Raw genomic sequence first — 23,542 nt, 5'->3', positions numbered from 1 at the left:
ACCTCCACAGCCTGTGTCCTGGGTGCTGTCCTTTCCCTCATGACAGTCACCTAAGATGTAAGACAGGATGAAGGTCCAGGCTTGTGGGGATGGGGGATGGGGGAAGGGGGAGACACGCTGTAAAGCGTTCTGCTGATGTGGGCAGCTACCCAACAGCAGGACCGTTGTCAGTGTATCACCATCTAAGTGTGGAAGCTTCCGGGGAATCAGATCCCGGCTCATTCTTCAGCTTCACTCTTCCTCACCATTTCACCATACGGCTAGGTGCAGGCACCGTTCTCACCACTGGCCTCGTGATCTCCCACCTCACAGGTACCACGGGGTGGATCCCGAGGGTGAGGTGGGGGGAGCCGGCGGGCCGAGCCAGCGCAGAGCCGGATCCGGCCCTGAGGCCTGTGCCCTTAACCGTACCCTGCAGGCCTTTCTCTGCTTGGACCTTCCAGAAGACAGAGAGCATCACGGACCGCATAGAAAGACACAATGATGGCCCGGGCAGGCTCTGATTACTGCCACCAGGCTGGGGAAGACCATGAGTTTGACCTTCAAAGCTCTCTACAGAGAGCCTCCTGCCTAAGGGGTAAGGGGAGGGGGGGAAGCATCTTCCTTGGTCAGACTTTGCCAGGGGGGACATATTGAGCACACTCTCCTGTGGCTGGGGCATCCCCTCAGGGGTCTGGGTGTGCTGGCTGTAAGGGGGTCGCTGGCGGCTTTCTCTGTCCGTGCTCAGTAGCAGGCTAGAGGGCCCCACAGCTGGAAGTCGGGCAGGGGGACAAGAAGGCTCTCCCTAGGATTACTCACGTCTCAGACCCCATTTCACACAAATATCCCCAAAGCACTAACTGCAGGTGTCCCAGCACATCGTGAAAAGTGTACAGCACCTTTGTTCTTACCTGACAAGAGCCGCTGAAATGTTACTCGAGGGAAAGCTAGTCCAGCTAAAAGAAGGGGTGCGAGGGTCCCAGAACCGTTCAGGTGAGAAGAAAAGGAACCAGACCAGAAGCCAGCCGGAAGCTGTAGGTTAGGAGCAAACCCAATAATCTCAGGCAGGGCAGGTGAGCCGGGTGGAAGGTGGAGGCGGGCCCCCCACCCCGCCCCCCAGGGCTGGGAGGTCAGGTGGAGATGGGGGCAAAGGAGCAAGGTCCACGGCAGTTAGCAGCTACAGCTCCCCAGGAGCGGGCACGGAGAACTCACTGGCCAGCAGTCCTGACAGGGGCTTCCAGGTTCACAGGCAGCGGTGGGGGGGGGGGGGAGTGGGGGGGAAGCAATGACTTGTGCTAAAAAATGAGCCCCTGAAAAATTTCCAAACTTACCCCTGATGGTTTGATCCCTAAGAGAGCAGAGGAAGAATGGAGGAAAACTGCTATTCTGCGCTTAGAATCGAAGACGAAGGTCGCAAGGCCCTGACATTATACAGGGCAATCCGGTCACTTTCCAGGGGTGGAAATGAAGTTCAGGGTCATGGCGTGATGGCCAGGGCCTTGGAGCTCTGGATCAAACCTAGACAGGCCGGGCCGCCCTCCACAGCCGTGCGCGCTCCATTCTGCAACGGGGCTGTGACCCAAAGGACAAACTGCACGGTCTGACTGGACCAGGATGGGGGGACCCTGCTGGGCAGCCTGGGCCAAAGCTGAGGAGGGGGTGGGGGCAGCCACACGGGTATCCTTCAGGTTAGGGAAGCCAGTCCCTAAAAGTGCAGGGAGGACAGGGGCTGAGCCTGGAAGCCCAGCAGAGAAACCTGGCACCAGCGACTGGAGCACAAGGCTGGACTGGGGCATAAGGCTAGGGGTTCACTCCCCATCCCAGCCGCCCTTGCAGGTGGGCTGGAGCCACTGAACTGGATTCTGGCCAAGGCTGGCTACAGCAGCCAAAGGAAAGTGATGCAGTGACACGTGGAAGTCACAGAGTGACCGTAAGCCTCCACACCATGACCTACACCCGCTGTCCCCTCCGCACAGGCCATGCCAGCGGGGGCCCCGGCCCCTGCACTTGCTCCTTGTGGGAGGGCCGCCTGCCCGGAAGGGAAACAAACCTCGACCAGCTCAGCCCGGGATTCTGCGGTGTCTGTTAACGGCAGTGAGCACTATTGGACTTACTGACAGAACTGTAATTAATACTTCATACTTTTAATATAACTGGGACTAATACAGTACTTGATACAATAGTGAGTGTTCCCTATATAAACACAAAGATTCCCCAAGCGGGGAAGGGGAAAGCATGTCCCGAACCAAGCACGAATGCACGGGGCGTCGTCCTGAATGGGAGGAACATACACAGAGCGCGAAGCAAAGTCCTGAAGAGCAAAGTGAAACCTAAACTGTGTTTTAGAAATGCTGCGTTCCACCCCGACTTGAAGCGTCTGAAAAAAAATGCAGTGACTAGAAGGGTCTTTTTTTTTTTTTTTCTTTTTCTTGGCATGTCAGGAGCGAAGGCAGACCTCTTCCCTGTAGTCTGCCAGCGTTAATCAGTGATTGGGTTGAGGACACTGGGGGCAAGCTCGGCAAATCTGCGGCTTTATGCTTAATACAATAAAAGACAAATTAGTCTTTCATTGCTAGCAATACACTGGCCTCGGTAACATGAAAAACCTTCTGGAGATGATTTAGGGAGAACCATCACCCACAATCTTTTAAATGCATCCTTAACTCACATTTGAGTGATTGATGTAACAAAGAATTCAATTATCGTGAAGTTACTAAAAAAAGTAGTCTACTTCCCATTTACTTTAAATAAATACAGTCGTGTTTATGTTTCCGTACGACTCCGCTCTAGAAGGGATGGGAAGTCTACTTTTCAAAGAAAACCATATGTAAAATTAGTAACGCTCAAAGCTATCCATAGATTTACGAGAACTTTACTGACATACGGTTTTGGCTACCCTGGGAGATGGAGGGGAACGGGGCCAGCAAAATGTATTGAAGAGTGAGATTTTATCCACGTCGCTGCCACAAACTCCCGAAGACAGGCAGAAATGAGTAATAGTGTGTCTGATAATTACGTTCTCCTTTCTGCCGTGGAGCACTGGTCCACCTGTGTGTAGTTAATGCAACAGAACCTGTGTTGTGTGATGCAACAGAACCTCGCTAATTCTAACTTTGCTAATCTGTATTTGCAAGAATGCTCATAAAACGAGCGGTCTCAGCCCATTTCTCCGCAGATACTTTGTAGCTGGGAGCAGTGGCGGGGTCTCCGATCATTAAGACTTCATTACTTTTACCAAGGGCCCGGCCAGGATGACAGGAGCACTGCAGCCTGGGAGGTGATGCCTCCACCAGTCTTGCCCCGAAGCTGGTATTTAAGGTGGTGGTTTGCGCCACTTTGGGGAGCTACTCCGTTTTCCTTGGTCTCTCCCATAAATACAGGAGGCATACGTGTTACCAAACTTCTGTTTGTTTTTCTCGTTAGTCTGTCTTTTGTGAGCAGTAGGAGGGTCCTCAGCCAACAATTTAGAAGGGTGGAGGGAAACACTGGCACACGGTAACACTCAGCACAGGCTGGTTACTACTTCTGCTGCTAAGATGCTACCTAAACTGGCTCACAGCCTCCCCGCATCACTACGACTCACTGGGGGCAGCTCAGAAGTTCAGGGACCTTGCGGATCCTGCATGCTCTGTCTGGGGAAAGTGAGAGGTGAGAAGAGGCTCGGCTTGGGAGAAACTCACTAGGGAGCTATTTATTATTTTGTGCCTGACACTGTGCCAGCCCCCGGGGATGAAGATCTCAGTAAGTCCCAGGCAGAAGCAAGGAGAAGAGAGGCAGACAGGCGCACGTAAGTGTGACAGTAAGGAAACGGGATGTCGTAGGGATGCACAGGAGGGTCCCTGGTGCAGACAGCAATAACGAGAAAACACGAAAGAACATGAAGACAGTCATGGGAGAGAATTTTATTGTTTCTGATTGAGGATGTAGGCACAAGTCTTTGTCATCCAACTTAAGCACTTAATGAGAGGGTTCCTAAAGTTTTTAAAGTTATTTGATTTATGAACGGTGCTCTTGGCTATCTTTGATGATTATTCTTTATTATAGCAGGTCTTCTTTTTTCTTTCTTTCTTTCTTTCTTTCTTTCTTTCTTTCTTTCTTTCTTTCTCCCCCCTCTTTCTTTCTTTCTTTCTTTCTTTCTTCCTCTCTCTTTCTCCCCCCCTTCTTTCTTCTCTTTCTTTCTTTCTTTCTTTCTTTCTTTCTTTCTTTCTTTCTTTCTTTCTTTCTCTTTTGTTTTAAATTTTTTAATAACATCTACTCTGCAGAGCTTCCTACTCTCTGGCCGGAGTAAGCAAGCAGACCCTGAGCTTCCCCGCAGGGAACTCTGTGATCTGGGAGAGTGCGCTGAGGGGCACTACTGGGAAGCAAAATACCGCAGGCCAAGCCGTAGAAAGCAAAAGGCCCCTTTCTAACCTGCGCCCCTGGGCCAGGATGCCAGGCCCTTCCTCCGACTCTGGCCAAGAGTGACCAGTCTCAGAAAATGCAGAATAACAGTGACAGATCCCTAAGCAGCTCCTTCTTGACTGGGAACCCAAAGGCTGAAGGACCTGTCCTGAAGTCACTTGAGTTTACCTGTGGGGTTAAACGCCCTTTGGCTCTGATCCTGATGGATGGAAGGGACTGAGCTGAAGAGTGTCCTGGGCTTTCCCAGAGGAAGGTCAGCTGGCCCAACCCTCCCATTTCAAAGATTAGGAAAAGTAAGCCCCAGAGAAGTGACAGGCCTCAAAACTTAGAACCCCAGGTTCACTGCTCACCAGCACAAAAGTTGGTTCCTTGCACCTCAGGGCATAAATAAGCCATTCTGTTCGTAATTCGCAAAGCCTAGCTGTTCACAATTCACAGAAAATCAGAGTCCTTTAAGAAATTTCTCCCAGGGAGTTAACAATGTACAGTTTATACCTCTGATCCTAAAAATCTCCATATGGATATGTCTCTCCACGCAATTTAATTACTGCTACGTGGATTTGGTATCATTCCAACAGATACACTTTAATGCCACTCATTCCCCTGGGACAGGGGAGCCATGGGCAGACTAATGCCACATAGTCCAAGGACATGACTGCAACTGGAGGGGTTCCTTCCTGCAGAACCGCCCAGGTGAGCAGGCAGCTGGACGTGGATCCCTAGCAGGAGGAATCCAAGGTCAGAGTTATCTTTAAAAGAAATCCCTCTGAGGTATTGTTTTTTGTAACTAATGCAATACAAATGGCCCCAAAGCCTGTCTTCCCCAAATCCCACGCCTCCTAAGTCCCCACACAGCAGTCAGCCATTTTTCTTCCCTAGTGCCAGGTAGTTTTCCTGTTGTTGAGAGCTTTTTTCACCAGTGAAAAATATTACCTACTCTGGAATGCACCTTATTGAAAAACTGCTCCGTTGCCCCTGTTGAGGCAGAGACTTAGTGTCCTAACGTGAGGACAGCAGATGGCGATTAGGCGACTGTACTGTAACAAGAATGGCACAAATGGGGCACAGAAAGCAGCCACGTTTCCATAAGGCTTCTGTTACTAGAAGGCTGAATTCATAACACTAACGTGTACAGTTCAGACTCTGAAAGACCCACACACACAGAGGCGCCGGTAGCCTTTGAGTCTCTCCCTGTGTCCTTCCATATGGATCGATTGTCATTCCGGAGACAGCGACCCGTTGGGACAGAGTCGAAAGAACAAACGGGAACCCTGCTCCGAGAGGGAAGAGGTGGGCCCTATGAACTTAAAAAGTCTGCTTAGATTCGTTTTTTGTTTTTGTTTTTGTTTTTTTTTTTTTTCTCGAGAAAGCTGACTCTTTATCCTGGATTTAATTAACTTCCTTGGCTCATAAGTTCAGGATTTGCAACAACAACAAAAAAAGTCCGAGGAAAAACTTTTAAGAAAAAGTTGGATGCGAAAGAAAGTCGGGAAGGGGAGGGGGGGAATCACACTGAGTGATTAATGATAAAAATTATTTCCGCTTCTCTAGTTCTTTTATCCGCACGAAATGCTGTCAGCCTACAATTAATCGTCACCACGACACGACACACACGGACTTTTCAGCGTTCCGGCTGCCCGTTTTCCTAAGACATCTGTCTGTCCCTTCTAAGTACGCACTCGGCCCAAACTTTCTCGGGGGAAGTTGTGCAAGCGACTTTCTTCCAATCATTCTGATTTGCATGCAACTCCCACGGGCTGGCGAAGCCGGGGGCGCTCGGAGCCCAGGGGGAGCCCCCGAGCGGAGCCCCCGAGCGGCCCCCGCGCCCCGCAGCCGGGGCGGACGCCCCCGCCCGGCGCCCCCTCCGCGCCCCGCGTCCGCAGGTTCGAGCCCGCCCTCGCGCCCCGCGGCGGGAGAGAAAGTGGGAACGAGTCAGTACCGGCGGGCGGATGTCCGGCTTTCGTCTCTAGCTTCCCCTCGGGAGGCGAAGACATGATGCGACCGCGCGTTCGAGGGGCTGCGACGGCGACGGCGACCACGGCGGGCTCGCGGGCCGGGAGGGAGGCGCGCGCGAGCTTGAGCGCCGGGCTGCGAGGGAGGCGCTCGCTAGGGGCGGCGGGGCCGCGCACGGAGGCAGCAACTGCGGTCGCCGGGAGGGGGCGCGGCCGCCGCGCGCCGACGTGGCGCGTGCCCCTTGCCTGCGGCTGCGCGTTGTCGTCACTGCGCCCGGCCCCGCCCAGCCGGCCCCGGCCCCTCCCTCCCGCTCTGTGCACTGAGCACGCGCGGCTGGCAGCGCCACGTTGGAAGCTGCGGCCGCGGGCGCGGGAGGAAGAAGGAGGGTGAGGGTGGGGTGTTTGCGGTTAGAGGAGGCGGGGCTGATGCTGGCACATACTCCGGCAGGAGGTCGAAAGGGCCCAGCGGGGGGGTGGCCCCTTCTCGCGCCGCGCTTCCCCCCCCCCCCCCCCCGGCCGGAGGGGCGGTGACGGAGGTGCGGAAACTGCCGCCGGGGTGGCGCGCGCAGGGGTGATGCAGGTTGTCTGGGAACCGGCCCGCGCGGCCGGGTGTGCACCCCCAGCTCACACTTGGAGCGACTAATTATGTGCGGAAATGAGACCCCACGTGGGACCGACTAGGAGCCTGAGGATTGCAGGGATTTGCTCAAAGACCCTGCATATGGGAGTGCCCCCCGCAGCCCCCAGGAGAAACACAGCGCTGTGAAGCCAGGGACCAGGACAGAGTTCTTGCGCTGCTGCCTCTGGGCCCCCCGGCGTGCTGTTGCGATGGATCTGGGTTCTGTCCAAAGCTGATCCTAAGCCTTCGTGCCCTGCTTCGCATCACTCCCGCCTTCTCAAGCGCTTTGCGATTGCAGGTATCCTCTCCTGCACCATCCATCCCGCCTTGCCGAATTAGCGTTCAAACATGCCCAGTGTCTTGAGGAAAGGAAATACCACCGTCTCTCTTGGCTGTACATCCTACCCTTGGCAATACAACTGATCAAAGAGGTTAAACACCTCACTCCCCCTTTACCCCTCGGCCCAGTCCAATCCAGCTGCCCCCGAGGTTACCCTCAAACAGGTATGGTTCTTTTATCAAGGTTACTTATGACCTCCGTGCTACCCAATCCGGTGGTCACCTTTCCATCTCATCCTACTTGACCTGTCAGCATTGACCTAGCTGACCGTCCCCCTCCTCCTTAGCCTCCTCCTAACTCTGTTAGGTGTGTTGGCTTTTCTTCTGGATTTATAGACGTTTGAATATTCTAAGGCTCATCATCAGCCTTCTTCTGTCTGGATCTTGTTTTATGGCAACATGCAGGCCCATGGGTATGACTGTCATTCATTTACTTACGGATAACAAATCTGCAAACCCATTTCTCTACCCCTGTTTCTCCACTAAGCTTCGGACTCCCACTGTCTCCTTGACCTCTGGGTGCCTAACCCAACGCTGCCCAAGTGTGCATCACAGCACATATGCGTGTTCTACCCACTGGGGCTTTCTCCCCACATTTCAATAGCATTAATAGCAACATAGTTGTTGGCCAGGCGGCCGTCGTGATGTAGTTGTCATTCTTTTGCATTCATTCACATCAAAACTCGCAGACAGGTGTCAGCAGCTTAGAAGAAAATCCGAAATAAATAGCAGAGCGCTCTTTTTAAGAGGTGAGCCGTCACTAACACTCTAAATGGAACAGTGAGAAAATCCACAGACACTCTGGATATGGATCCTGAATGGAAAGAACCTTTAAGGATACCTAACCAATTAATTGTATGAAGATTTTCCTTTTTATGTATGTGCATGAGTGCTATGTAAAGACTCATGTCTTAATAATTCTGAACCGTTTCTAAGAAGTATGAAATAATTCTAGAAAACATTGTGTTATAGTTTAATTGGCAGCATTTTTGCCCCTAGTGGTACATAAAGCTGCATGTGAAGAGTGATGATGTCTTCAGGGGCATGTGGCATTGCTAGGGAACCCTGGGGTAAAAGAAGGAGGCTTCTGAGGAGGGAGTCAAGCTACTCAAGGACCTTGGTGGCCCCACTGGGCTGCCCTGAGGCCTGTTCTAGCACCAAGCTGACTGGAACACTCTGGTGTGATAGTCATGTCTAGTTTTATATGTTCAAAGCAGCATTCCTGATTCTCGCACCTAGCCCCAAATACCTTTCCACCTAGAATAGCATCCAGACTACGGTGTGGGGTACCTGCCTCGTCAGTAGCATTACTACTGAAGAAAATGTGGTTGTGTAAGGAACTCGGCTTGGAAAAAAACCATCTGAGTTTTTCCCAGCCTCCATTGCAGCTAGGGGAGGGCACATTCTGCCATGGAAATGTAAGTGGAGGTTTGTTGGGAGATCTGTGGCAAAATTTTGCACGTTTGGTGTGAAAACTGCTCTTTCTCGTGTTGACCTCGTGGCTCACACTGCCTCGAATTCAGACAGCAGGTGCAAAGCAGAGCAATCCTATTGCAACTGTGAGGCAACTAAGGGCATGAATGCCATGTGCTCAGGGTGGCAGAATACACGGGCTTGAGGTTCTTGGTCGGGTGTGGGGGGGTGCTCCGCAGAGCAATGGACCCGCTTCCAGACTATTTAGATCAAGTCCCTGTGGTTGATGTCTTTACATGTAGCCAAATGCAACCCCCAGCACATGTGGCCTCCCAGGCCCTGTGTGATGCGGGCTGTGCCCGCCTCTAGGAGCTCATCTCTCACGGCCCGTCTGGCCACCCTGGCCTTTCTGATACTCCTCGAGTGTGATAAGCCAATTCTTCCCTTTGGGCCTTAGCATTAGCCATTCCCTCCACCTGGAACTGTTTCCTCTAGATTATTCCCCCAGAATCCTTCTTATTCTGGAACCAGCTTTTCCATAGCGCCTCCCCTGCCCACCAGATCTGAAGCAGCCAGTTAGGTACGTGACTCTCATCCCTTTGTCTTCACGGCACCTCATCCTCCTCCAGAATCCCTCATCCGTCTTCTGAGTGTCAGCTGTCTGTCTCCTCTGACTAGCACTGGTTGAGTGCCAGCCCCAAAAGAGGAGAGACCTTGTCCAGTTTGCCCACTGCATGCTCAGCACCCAAAACCAAGGTGGGCACATCAAAAGCGTTCAAGGGATGCCTGGGTGGTTCAGTCGGTTAAGCATCCAAGTCTTAATTTTGGCTTAGGCCATGATCTCACAGTTCAGGATTTTGAACTGACAGCGTGGAGCCTGCTTGGGATTCTCTCTCACTCTCTCTCTGCCCCTCCTCTGCTCGCGTTCTCTCACAAAACTGAGATAAATAAACATTAAAAAAAAAAAATAAAAAGCACTCAATGGATATTCTCGCCCATAACTCCAGAGCATGGATGCATTTAATTTCCCACAACTGTTACCAAAATGAAGAGCAGTGAATGAGGACTATGCAGAGAATGGCAACATCAGTACAGATGGCCGCTTGTCCTTTCTAACATTTGCTCCCGCCGTGAACACGTTTGTGTATGCATGTGTGTACGTGCATGCGTGTTTGTGTGTGTGTGTGTGTGTGTGTGTGTGTGTGTGCGCGCGCACTCACATGCATATGCATGGGCGTGTCCAGCCTCACCAGTCCCAGATGCCTGAGGATAAATGCCAGGCACCACCCATTGGAAAGTTTCTATATGGCCATGCACACTCAGATTTTGTTAGAATTGCTGGGTGACTAATCTTATTTGAAGCTCACTGTAATTCTGAGAGCAAGGCAGTTTTTTTACCAAGAAAAACAAAAGCAGACAGAAAGAAGAAAGGATTGTTGGGTTGATACGGGACACAACTCTCGACTGCGCACTGGGACCAGAAGCTGGATTTTTGAAGCCCCAATACCATTTTCTCCCACTGTTGACCGCCTTCCAAATAGAGTTTTGTGAGCTATTTCCCCCTTCTTCTCTAAGTAGACTTGTCCAATCCCAAATGGTGCTGGAAGAAATGGTGCTGAATGTAAGATACTTCTTTTTCAATTTAAAAAATTTTTTTATTTTAGACGAGAGTGTGCAGGGGAAAGGGGCAGAGGGAGAGAGAGACAGAGACAGACAGAGAGAGAGGGAGAGTCTTAAGCAGGCTCCGTGCTCAGCTCGGAGCCTGATTTGGGGCTCGATCCCATAACCCTGGGATGATGACCTGAGTGGAAGTCAGCAGTTGGACACTCAACTGACGGAGCCACCCAGGCACCCCTGTAAGATACTTCTTAATGTGAATACTGTAAGCACTGGAAAAAGTACTGGAAAAAGGAACAGAAAATGCAGACCCTCTTCTCCATGTGTGCATGTTGTACCCTGGGCTACATCCCCGGAACTTTCTGAGCCTGTTTCCTTATCTGCACAATCCCTCAGAGATGTGAGCATCATCTCCCCCAAGACTGGTGTGAGATCGGGATTGAGTGCTGCCTGTGCTCCATGTAGCTCTGCCTCGCCACATGAACCGTCCACGAGATCCTGAGACCCAAGGACTTCTCCGCCCTCATTCGTGGAGAAACCCAGTCTGCGAAAGGCCAAGCACGGGAATCGGTGGCTGGTGCCTGGAGACCCGAGAGAACCCCGTGCTGGCCGCCGTCCTGCCCTGTAAGCCTCAACATACCGTAGAATGTAGTGTTACTACTACAAAGGGAGTTTTCATGAGAATTCATGGAATCCATGAGCTATCCTGTAGCGTATTGAAATAACCCCACCTATCAATCACTGTGATGAACATCGCTTCTTTATTCCAGACTGGCCCGTACGTTATGTCTTCTCGTGCTGTTTGTTTGATGGATGAGAGTTTTTATATTCTTACTCACTATGCAGAATTTGTTTTCCATTGTTGATACTGCTCAGAAAGGGAGAGCAGCATTCTTGACTTTGTAACATCCAAGGTATTTCTTACTATATTATGGAGGTTTTAAATAATATTAATTTGAATATGACTTATATGACACCCCCCCACACACACACATACAGTACTTGAAAAGAATATGCATGTCCTAGAGCCAAATAAAAATCATAGAACACCACACATCTTACACACACACACACACACACACACACACACACGAGGAATCCTTTGGGATATCATTGGGCTTCAACTTGTCAGTCACAGGGTAATTGAGAAGCACTTGGAGGCATTTTTCAAAAGTAATTTAACAGCTAATAAAAGACACGGAGGTCGATTTTAGTCGCATATGAGGTTACCCTCTGGCTAAGGATGTTTGAAGAAAAAAATAAGCAGCCTGAATCTTGGCAACACATTTTTATCTGTATTGGACGTTAGAAAATAGAAGCCGCGAACAGGATGAGAGTGCTACTGCCGTGAATACTGATTTCCCACGGAACCGCACCTGCTACGGAGGCGATTTATGAAAAGTGTGTTCCAGCGGGGAGAAATGGCGTGGGGGGTGGGGCAAGGGCAATCTTGTTTCCGGCTCTTTCGCAGAGTCATTATTTGACCTTGCGCTGCATTCCGTGATTGTGGTTCCACAGTGGAGGCCGTAATACGAATCCTACTCGGGGATTCAAACAGTTATTCAGTATTATGCCTTAGCATTTATCTCCTTATATAAAATTCTTACAAGGGTATATGAATTGCTATAAGTAGAAAAAATAAACATGACAGAGGCATCAAGAATAAAGAGGCTTTCAGCAAGATAAAATCATCTCAAGGGAGTCTGAAATTGAAGAACAACATATTTTGGTTAGCTTTTCTTTTTTTTTTTTAAATCTATTCAGGATTCAATGGTACTAGGATATTATTTTACCCTTTTCCCATTAAGAAAATTCAAAAGTTTCCTCGGGGAGTATGTCATTGTTAGAGAGCTTAAGTGAAAGACGAACAGGATGTTGAGGGGCTGCTTCTGCCTTTCGGCCGTGAGCCTCTGCTCACACCGTCCATGTGGGATCGGTCTGGGAAGGAGAATCTGCAAATGACGGAGCGCTCGTCTTGGGGGCTGCAGACCAAGGTTTGAGACCCAGCCTGATCGCACTATGTGTGGCATTGGGGAAACACTATCCCCTCTGAGTCTCAGAGCCTCCTCCCACCCCGCCTTAAAAATGGGAGTAATCATACACCCCTCCAGAATGTTTACAAGAAGGGCATGGGATCACATATTGAAGATGCTTGGTAAACTTTAAAGAACTAAATACAAGTCTGCCCAAAGCACATGACTTGTTGGAGATTTTAGAGAAATAGCAAAATAAACCTGTACTTGTATACTCAAGAGGGAATGAAAGTGGAAAAAAAAAAGCAAAAAGCATTTCAGTATCGTAAAAAAAGATAGTTTTGACCTCATAGCTCCCCTGAATGGGTATAGGGAAACTCCAGGAGTCCCCGGACCACATTTTGAAGGCTGCTGTTCGTGATCATTCTTTAGACACATTGATTTAAGATTAAGAATAAAAGAGCATTTAGGTTAAAAAACAACCACCACCCTGTAGTTGGTGATGTCAGCCTTACGATAGACTTGAACCGCAGTGCCGTCTGGCATCCCCTAGAGTGGTCCAGGTTAGCCGGTGGGCACTCAGGACTGATTCACAGGTGCTGGGCCAGCCAGGTCAGATGCGGGGGTGGCGTGGGCTTGTCTTCCCAAATGACAGCTGCAGCCCCCACTGGCTGGGCTTCCCCACTCCCCACCGCTGTTTCCAGATGGGCAAAGCCCTCCTGTTGTGCTGCTTGCTTTCAGAAACGCAGTTTGAGAAATCTTAGAGGTTTGATAGCCTTACTGGCACCAGTTTTCAAAAGAGCTGTTTTCACAGGCTTTAAAAAAAAAACAAACAAACAGATATGATTGACATATAACATTGTATAAGGGTAAGGTACACAAGGTGATAGTTTGATGTATTTATATATTATAATATGATCATCACCTTAGCATTAGCTAACATTTCTATCGTGTCACGTAATTAACATTTGTGTGTGTGTGTGGCCAGAACAATTAAGACCTAGTCTTTTAGCAGCTTTGGAATTTATAATAAAGTGTTTGTGACTGTAATCGCTGTGCTGTGCATTACATTTACAGAACTTATTTATTTACTGGTTGCAAGTTTGTGCCCTTTTTCTTTTTTTTTAAAGTAGGCTTCGTGCCCGGCACAGAGCCCAGTGTGGGGCCTAAACTCATGACCCTGAGATCAAGATCTGAGCCGATGAGATCAAGAGTCAGATACTTAACCAACTGAGCCACCTAGGCACCCCAAGTCTGTACTCTTAAACATCTCCCCAGTTCCTCCAACCCCCAGCTCCTAGCAACCACCAATCTTCTCTCTGTTTGTATGATTCAACTTTTTTAGATTCCCCATATAAGTGATATCATACAGTAGTTGTCTTTCCCTGACTTATCTCACTTAGCATAATGCCCTCAGGATCCAACCCATGCACATCCCATTAACTAAGGAAGTAAAAAACCTGTACAACGGAAACTACAAGAGTTTGGTGAGAGAAATTGAAGCCACCAACAAATAGAAAGGTTATCCCATGTTCACGGATTAGAAAAATGAATGTAGTTCAAAAGTCCACACCACCCTAAACCATCTATAGATTCTAGGGGGGTCCCTGTCAAAATTTGAATTGTTTCTCGCAGAAATAGCGAAAACAATTCACAGACTTTTAAATAAGAAACGGCAGAAGATCTCAAAGAGGAGGCTATTGGCCATTTCTTTCCCCTCCAAAGCTGCGAGTTGTGCCTTCTCTTAATAACCACAGATGTTTTGACTACTACATAGGAGATATTTGGACGCCTTTCGTGTAAGAGCACTTTTTATAAACACATTAAAAAATAAAATTAATATACTTTAGAAAACCTAAATAACAGAGCGATGTCCAAAGGAGAATTTGGATACTTCTTGGTGACACATGTCCCCACTTCTTAATAATCCTATCAGCATTAGGATGATAACATTTAATAACATCTGGCTTCCAGAAAAAAAATAGATAAGGATTCTTTTTAACTGTCTTGTTTTGTGCACTGCCCCTCAGTTTATGTTAGTCTGATGTTTCCCTCATTCCCTGTTATACAGAGGTTATGGATTTTTGGAAGGAAGACCATGGAGGGGAAGCGTCATTTTCTCTCCACATAATTTCAAGGACACCTGCTATCAGCATAGGTTATCATAGGTGAGGTTATTTTATAGATTTAAGTTAATGTACTGGTAAGTTCAGCTATTATTAGGCATCAGTGTGAACAGGGGCTAAGTTATTTGTGTCCTAACTTTCAACGGATAAGCCTGTATCAATAAGCATACACATGGCTATGATTCTGGAAGATTCTGGAAGATACCTTTGGGCACTTCTTCATTTTCTCTCTCTCTCTCTCTCTCTCTCTCTCTCTCTCTCTCTCTCTCTCTCTCCTTTGCTAATGAGAGGAAGAGAGTTTTATTCTCTCTCACCATTCTGAGGTTAGAGTTGGCAAATAATTGCCCTAACAAATTGAAAGCCTATTTTCCCTGCTGAGGTTACCTGGGTTTCTTTTTAAGCCATCTTTCTTCCCAGTGAAGTGATTTAACAAAACCAATTAATTATTCTACTCGGGTGGAAGTATCTGTGTGTGACTTTTCAGGCTAGAGAAGGCTGTAAATAATGATTTCGGTGGGCGTCCTCCTTCTCACCATGTTTGCGGAAAAGCCAGCTCAGCTTTTGCTCAATTTTTAGGGGCAAGTCCGAGCTTGGGAAATACAATTGCGATTGATCTAGATAAGAACGAATCTCAAGCCCATCCTTCAGGCTTGGAGGGACCCTCTGGGGCACCATTCAGAGCTTTTTACTGACATAAATTAATAAACTGCCTTTGGCCATGGAAAAGATAAAAGAAAATATGCAAGCTTCCGTAGCTCGCTTGAGACTTACAACATGACCATTCATCTTCCTAACAAAGAACCACGGAGTGTTTGGGTAAAGAAAAGTTACACTGAAGGGATCCCTTGCAGGGTCCATGGAAAAGGTGATGTGACTTCACACCCACAGATAGCAGAGAGGGGTCTAGTTTTTCCTCCTTTGCACCCTTACAAATTGCACATAAATAAAAAGCAGTGCCCCAATGGATTCATTACACAATTTGAAGCCTTGCTCTCCACCCTCTCCCTGCTCCCCTGCACCCGCCGCCCCCCGCCCCCGGCAATTCTACCTTGCTATTTTTTTTCTGATACTGAAGTCTGTCCTATCCCATTAGACCCACCGTTTACCGCAGGCTCTTTCCATCAACTGCCCTCTGCTTTTATCCCAGGTTCCCTGGGATTCATTTCCAGCTTCCCCAACTTTCACTGAGGTGATTGGAGAACTGAATGTTCCTTGAGATTCCAGGCAGAAGGCTGGTGCTGCTATGGTAGCTGAGAGACAGAAAGGAGCCCTGTCCTTATCTACTCATGAGGGGGTCCTGGGAGACATATGCTGGCCTGAGCTCTCTCCTGGGGTCCTTGTCCTCTTCCTATGATCCCAGGGGTTTAATGGCAGGGGGAGGGAGGCACAGTTGGCTACCAGGCCCTGAGGATAAATCTAGGAATCCCAAGACTCGGAAGGAGTTTATCGATTTCATAGACTTTGTTTCATTCAACAAATATTTTTGAGGACATACCCTATGCCAGGCCCTTTTCTAGAAAGTGAAGATAAGGTCTCAGCCTTCTTAGAGCTTACATTCTAGTCTATCGGAGGCTGAAACTGTGCATAGTGAGCGACAGACATAAGCGTCTGATATTCTCCTCTAAAACAAACTGAACTGATGAACAACTTCCCAGTTTCTGAAGCTTTGCAGTGTTAACATGCTGGGTTGTTTCTAAACAAAGACTTCATAGAGTTCCTTGCGACACATTTTAAAAGATAAAATTCAAGTGTCATGTCATTCCCGGTTCTCCGTGCCTTTGCCGGTAAGATCCTTCAGGAAGAAGTGTGGGGTGGGGAGAGGCTGTCTTGTGCTCCCCTTACCCTTCCAGGCATCGCTTATGCCCTGCGAGCTAGGGGTGGTGGCAGTCCTTTATCCTCTGGAGCAGGAGTGGGCAAATTCCCTTGTACCCATGACTGGTCTGGCTCTGGTTTCTAGAAGCTCAGAATTGAAAAATCATCACAAGCAAGCCTCTTCTTGTATCTTGGCTATAGGTTTAGAAATTATTTTTATGAGCCTTTCCTCCCATTTATATTACCGGTATCCCCTCAACAGATGGGATTGTCATGGTTGGCCCAATGTTCTTTTGTTGTGTCATTAAGTAAAATAAATGAATGGAAGTTCTCTTCTAGGTGACTAGGTAGAAATTCATCATTAGGATGGCGAGGGGAACCTTTCAGGCAATTCCAGGCCGTCCACACTCACCCCATTGCCTCGACAGTCACACAACTTCTAACACGATTCTAGGCGACAGGACAGTTCAAGGTCACGTGTTCTCAATTTTGGATGATGGTGGTCAATACGGATTCGATATGATTTGCCTGTGTTTACGATGAAGCATTTAATACATGTGTCACCTGAATGCCTTTGTCAGAAACAGTAACATGCTAGTTCCACTTTTACCCCTAACTTCTGTTTTATTCTCTAATAGAATACGGGCTACTTTCTGTGACACTTGGAAAACTATGACCTGTGAATAAAATTTTGCCTGAGGTCTGCTGTGTAAATAAAGTTTTATTGGAACACAGCCATGCCCATTTGCGTACATGTTGCTTCGTGCTACTTTCGTGCTACCATGGCAAGGTTGAGTAGTTGTGACAGAGGTCATGTGGCCTCCTAAGCCAAAAATACTTACTGTCTGGTCCTTGGTAGCCTGTTTGCTCTCCCCTATAGACTACAGGATCAACAAAAAGTAGAAGCAAAGGGATTTGCCCTCGGTAAATATTTTGATAACGGATCACTTCGGGGTTTATGTTTAAGCCTTTATTTCTTAGGAAACGTGACACAGGTAGACAATTCCAGAGAGTGCCATCTTTCCGATCTGTGATATGGTGACATGTGCCGTGAGGAACAGTTTATGGTGGAACGTAGGAAGACCTTGTCCGAGGGGCCATGTTGAAACTCTTCTTTGACTCAGAATATGACAGGCAGCCTCACAGATAACGTCCCCCCAGTCCCCTCCTCCTTGCGATAATATCTTTGTATAAGACGCTTCCCTCCGGTGTGGGCTGGGCCTAATGACTCGCTTCCACTGGACAGCATATGGCAACAGTGATGAATGTCGCTTCTGAGACTAGGTTATAAAAAGACTGTGGTTTCTATCTCTTGTTCTCTCTTGCTCGCCTCGTTTGCTTACCTTCGGCAGAGCCAGCCTGGGAAGTGGTCCTGTGAGGATGATACCCGCGTGGTGGGAGATGGGGCCCCGACAATAACCATGCGAGTGAACTGGAAGCTGATTCTTGGCGCCCGCCCTGGATGAGACCCCAGCTCTGTCCAACAGCTCGACTGCCTCCTCCCGAGAGGCTCTGAGCCAGAGGCACCCCGCTAAGGCACCCTGGATTCCTACCCGCAGAAACGGCGAGATAATTAATGTGTGTTGTTTTAAGCCACTACATTTTGGAGGTAATTTGTCATGCAACTGTGGGTAACTATTACCCAGGGAAAAAAGACCGGAGCTGAATCAGGGAACGATATAGCTTTTGGGCTTCTATAACTTACTCAATCTGCTTTGTTTAAGTTGAATGGAATTAGACACTGTTACACAGGTAAAGTAGTGACCTTTCCAAGTGCACTGTTATTTTTCCACGAGGTCACATATCCCCACCTGTTGGCAAACACTCGCGGAGGCTACATGTCCTGGCCCACTGCTCGGGGGCGGGGCAGGACCCTCCGGTGGGTCTTCCCCTGTCTTTACTCGCAGACCTGGTCCGCGGGGGCCCCTGGTGGCTGTCTGGGTGGCGGGGGCATCAGGGGGCGCCGGGAGGCTGTGGCTGGAGCCGCGCGGGCAACGGAGGCAGGACCGCTGCCGCGGCTGCTTGGGCCTGGATGGAAGCCAATTTGGGCAGAGACAAATCGGTTCATTTTGTGTTCTTCACCTTTCTCTTCTCATGTACGTTTGTGGAATCTTGACGTGGGGATCCTTTCCGAATCTGGCATATGCTTAGAACGACACAGGCCTGGACCCACACAGACACACACGTGTTGCACACACTCTTTGCACAACAAGGTGGAGGGCTAACAGAGCTGAAGAATTACTTCGAAGCTTGTCCGGCCCTAAGCCAAGCCTCCACGTGCTGGACCTTGCGGCTGTTTTTTCAAAATGCGTATCTGGGTCCTGTCCTGACCTAACTGAATCAAAGTCTCTGGTCAGCCCAGGAGCCTGTATTTATATGGTGGCAATCTGGTCACGTCCGCCCCCAGCCCCCACGGGAGGCTGCCAGTGTTTGGTGAGTGGGGAACCTGTTTCAGTTTGCTAGGGCCGCCTTAACAAACAACCACAGATCAGGGGGATTAAACCACACAAATTTATTGTCTCCCAGTTCTGGAGGCTGGAAGTCCAAGGTCGAGGCGTCAGCGCGACGGTCCCTTCTGCGGTTGGGAGGGAGAGTCTGCTCCAGGCCCCTGTCCTCGGCCTGCGGAAAGCCCTCTTCTCCCTGCGTCTCTGTGTGTCATCTTCTGTTTACGTGTGTGAATGTTCACATTTCCCTATTTGCAAAGACAACAGTTATATTGGATTGGCTTCCACTCTAATCACCTCATGTTAATTGGATTACTTCCGTAAAGACCCTGTCTCCAAATAAAGCCCTAGGCTGAGATACTGGGGCTTAGGGCTCCAATACATCTTTTTTTTGCGGGGGGAGGGGGAAACAATTGGGCCCCTATTAGCACCCCTTTACATAATAGAGGACTATGTCTATGTCATGAGTATTCCATAAGATTGAGATGATCAGAGCTACTGTTTTTGGGTGCTTACTCTCTGTGCTAAGTGTTTTACATGCGCTTCTTAATTTAATTTAATTTAATTTAATTTTACTTTACTTATTTTTATTATTTTTTCAAATATAATGTATTGTCAAATTGGCTAACATACAGTGCGTAAAGTGTGCTCTTGGCTTTTGGGGTAGATTCCCGTGGTTCATCACTTTCATACAATGCCCAGTGCTCATCCCAACGAGTGCCCCCTCAATGCCCATCACCCACTTACCCCTCTCCCCCACCCCCACCATCCACCCTCAGTTTGTTCTATTTAAGAGTCTCTTACGGTTTGCCTCCTTCCCTCTCTGTTTGTAACTATTTTTCCCCTTCCCCTTCCCCATGGTCCTCTGTTAAGTTTCTCAAATTCCACATATGAGTGAAAACATATGATATCTGTCCTTCTCTGACTTATTTCACTCAGCATAATACCCTCCAGTTCCATCTACATTGCTGCGAATGGCATGATTTCATTCTTTCTCATTGTACATATAAACCACATCTTCTTTATCTATTCATCAGTTGATGGACATTTGGGCTCTTTCCATAATTTGGCCATTGTTGAAGCCGCTGCTATAAATATTGGGGTGCACGTGCCCCTATGTGTCAGCACTCCTGTATCCTTTGGGTAAATTCCCAGCAGTGCTATCACTGGGTCATAAGGTAGATCTATTTTTAATTTTTTGAGGAACCTCCACACTGTTTTCCAGAGAGGCTGCACCAGTTTGCACTCCCACCAACATGCACCATTTAATTTTAACCTTCACTGCCAACGTTGACGAAACTGCTATGTTTCCCAATTTGGAGATAATAGCTGAGGTTCACAGAAATTAGCTAACTTGCCCAAGGCCTCGCCACGAGCAGATGGCAGCTCAGGGATGATGCGGACGCCATGCTTGCTTTCTGCTGTATATTCAGTTGTCCAAAGCTCTAACTGGTGCAGAAATCCTCTTGCCCTTAGCCAGTATTTGCTTTCCTATTTCCTTGGCCTAAATTCTTTGTTCTGCTTGGATGGCAGAGCGGCTGCGCTCCTCCTCATTGTCAGACCCTTGTAACTTTCTCGGCCCTTTCAAGCCTTCACTTTTCCAGGGTACACACCATGGGTCCTCTGACCACAGTGGTTCCATCTTCCCGGACCTCTCCAGTTTGCTGATGAGCGCTTTACGGTGTTGTCCCCAGTGCAGTCTGGAGCTGGGCTTGGACACAGTCCTGCTCCAACTGTGCTGGCTTGTTATGCTCAGAGGAAACAAAAATCTCCCAGCTGCACGTGCATGGTGTCCCATCAGTCCAGGGCACACGTGGTTTCTGTCCTTTCTGTGTAAGTGCATCAGAATATAGGCTAAGCACACATTGTAAGCCAGAACTCCAGGCATGCGCCCACTGTGTAGACCACGGCAAAGTTATAAACTGAGGCACGTCAGGCCTAGTGTTCCAGACAGAGCGAAGGCCCTACTGTTGGGGTCACTGCCCAGGTTTCCAGCTCGCTGGGCTGTGCCAACATCAAACTCCCCGTGAGCAGGGCTCTCATGGCGAGCAAGCCAGCAGCGTGGCTTTGCCGATGGCGTGTTTGGTTTCTTCCCTCTCCCGGGTGACTGCAAATCTCCTGTGTATCTGAAACCAGGAAGGACTTTCCTCTTCTCCATCTTACTGTCTTACTTTAGCTAACGTAGTTGCCCTTTAGGTAACTTTCAAGAGATGGTTACTGTCCCAGACCTGTGGTTTTGTACTTGGCCTTCTGAACTATTGAAGAGATTGACATCATCACCCTGAGCGTGGCCTTGCAGGCTGCCTGGTCTTAGCACTTACTATGGGACAGGTGCCTGGCTGCTAAGCCCTCCCTCTCTTCCTCACCAACAGTGATGGGCTCTGGTTCCAGGCATTGTTCTAGATCCCAGGGATCCTGGGTTGAACAAGACAGACAAGGTTCCTGCTCTCAGGGACATTCTAACAGTGGGTCAACTGGTGACAAAGAAGTAAACCAATTAAGTACATTCAGGTTGTGCGAACAGCAGTATTGGAAATAAACAGGACAATGAGGTGTGTGTGTGTGTGTGTGTGTGTGTGTGCACGTGTGTGGGTGTGTGTGCACCTGTGTGTGCATGTGTGTGGGTGTATGTGCATAAGCCTCCTCCTTCTAGATTCCTCCAATGCTAAACTCTCCAGTTTCTAATTTATATGCCATTAGCCAAGTTACACTCTATTGACCCACCTTTATGTCAGCACCCAGTCACCTGTGTCACCTCCCTTCATTTGCCAAGTAAGGGTCATGCAAAGTAAATTTTGAATTTATCCCAATTGTGGAATTAAAATGATTAAATAAGCACTCAACCACCAGACAATTACAAGTGGGTCTCGCCAGTGTTCTTGTCGAGTCCTGAATGACTGTGGGCACGGGGTGTGAAATGACGTGCTTGCTAGCACCTCCGTTACGTAAGCATCCACAGAGGCAAAGCAGCACCTGGAGAGTTTGTGGAGTCGAGGAAGGGGACCTCTTTCCTGTTGCTCTGCCCCCCTATCTCCTCCACTTATCCAAATAAGAAGAGAGTGGCCATCCCTGGCTTACCGTCAGATGAAAACTTGGGACCGGGGGTGCCAGGCCTGGGACTCTATCCAGAAATGAAGATGGTGCATGTTTCTGGAGCCTCTCCATTCCTCATGCTTGGGGACCCCAAGCTGGCCCACTGAGTCAGGGGCTCCAACGGGCCCTTGCATAGGGAAAGAGGATCTGTGAGTGAGGCTTGGAGGCAGCCAGGAATGGGATCCTTATGAGAACAGGGGCACTTGGGTGGCTCAGTCGGTGAAGCATCTGACTCTTGGTTTCCGCTCAGGTCATGATCTCGTGTTTCATGAGATCCAGCCCCAGCATTGGGCTCTGTGCCAACAGCACGGAACCTGTTTGGGATTCTCTCTCTCCCTCATTTTCTGCCCTCCCCCCCTCAAAATAAATACATAAACTTAAAATATATTTATATTCTAGAACAAGCACTGTCGTTCCAAGGTGCAAGAGGCCCTCAGACCCTGGGAGGAGAGACGGCTCTTACCAGGTCCCTGTTTTCCTGAGGCTCAGCAGGAAAGGACTGAATATCCCAACCCCTTGCATGGAGCCCTTACTGAGGTGGACAGCCTTGTAGGCTCCTTCCTTCCTTCCTTCCCTTCCTCCCTTCCTCCCTCCCTCTCTCCCTCTCTGCCCACCTCCCTTCCTTCTTTCCTTCCTTTTTCCCTTCCTTCCTTCCACATTTCAGGCGAACAATCTTATTGGAGTGGAAGGCCCTGGTACTAAACAGGTACTAGCAGACTGAACTGCCTATCTCCTGAGCATCGAGGTGATGGTGTGGGTGCTGCTCTGAGCCCAGCCCCAGGTGCCTCTGAAATCTTGCCCTGGGTTGGAGCAGTCCTCAAAGGAACCTCGCAGCCTGCTCTCATGTGGCCCCTGGATGGGGGATGAGGTTAACTTTTGGGCCATCACTGCTGCTTCCAGGCTTCTGTACATATGTCCCCACACACGTGGGGGTAGGGGCAGCTGGGCTCCCTCTGCTGCTGCCCATGACTGGAGCCCACTGTTTCCTTGGACTTTGCCCTGTGAGCCTGCTGCCTCCTTCCTGGCTTTCCCACACTGGCTCCCTCTCTTCATTGCCATCACCGAAGTTGGGGCTCCCCTCATTAACCTTCCTTTAGCCCCTGTTCTTTCCTCCTGCCAGGCAAAGGTTTCTAGCTCTGCAGAGCTCATTTCCTGTGAACCTTCTGTCCATCTTCTGTCCAAGCCTCTGCCATCTACTCTGAGGCAGAGGTGCCAGGAGTCCTTCATTCCTGATGCTTTGGACTTTGGCCAAAGCAGGAAGCAGGAAGTGAGAAGCAGGAAACAGGAAGCAGTTGTTTTCTGCTGCTTCAGGTGTCCTTCCTCTGGGATCCAGGAAACTTCAGCCTGCCCAGGGCCAGTAAGATTAGGGAGGCAGAGAACCCTGCCCTTGGGGCTAACCTGCAGAGAATATTCAGGAAACTTGTTGACCTGCATGCTGATTTCAACTACTAGAGAAAAAACAGTATGAGATAAGAAAAAAATATATATTGAGATCTATTGTAGAAGTAATTCCAATCACGGTTATTTGAATGAACTACTGGTCATTCATGCCTATTTGTCATGGGGTAGATAGACCCTCGTGCACACTAAAAGAAGTCTACTGAACTTTGAGGCAAGTTTTCTTCAATTATAAAGTCAAATCTGGCTCATACTTGCGCCCACCTTCCTGGTATGTTGCTTGGGTACCATGGTCTAAAAAACAGAGAGACACTGGCCTGTAATGAACGTGGAGCAGGGACCCCACTGTGGACATTTTATCTAACAGGCTACTTGT

At 48.9% G+C, this 23,542-nt stretch overlaps 1 protein-coding gene and 1 long non-coding RNA gene across 2 annotated transcripts in view; both read right to left on the bottom strand.

Annotated features, from left to right (window-relative positions):
* LOC102955938 (death associated protein) overlaps positions 1–6,511 on the bottom strand; it is a 63,762-nt gene extending 57,251 nt beyond the window's left edge. The window contains exon 1 of the mRNA XM_042997537.1: positions 6,320–6,511. Coding sequence (XP_042853471.1) covers positions 6,320–6,374 — 55 coding nt within the window. The 5' untranslated portion in view covers positions 6,375–6,511. The remainder of the gene's footprint in view (positions 1–6,319) is intronic.
* Positions 6,512–18,777: 12,266 nt separating this feature from the next.
* On the bottom strand, positions 18,778–22,996 carry LOC122231898. Its single transcript, XR_006209186.1, has 3 exons — positions 22,856–22,996; positions 21,754–21,895; positions 18,778–18,923 (listed from the first exon to the last, which is right to left on the bottom strand). It is a non-coding gene; the product is annotated as an uncharacterized LOC122231898 (long non-coding RNA).
* Between the last annotated feature and the right edge of the window lie 546 nt (positions 22,997–23,542).

The sequence above is a fragment of the Panthera tigris genome, chromosome A1 (genome assembly GCF_018350195.1).
Source record: "Panthera tigris isolate Pti1 chromosome A1, P.tigris_Pti1_mat1.1, whole genome shotgun sequence".
NCBI classification, from domain to species: Eukaryota; Metazoa; Chordata; class Mammalia; order Carnivora; family Felidae; genus Panthera; species Panthera tigris.
The sequence above is the reverse complement of the archived record's forward strand: the minus strand, read 5'-3'. Positions and strand labels throughout refer to the sequence as shown.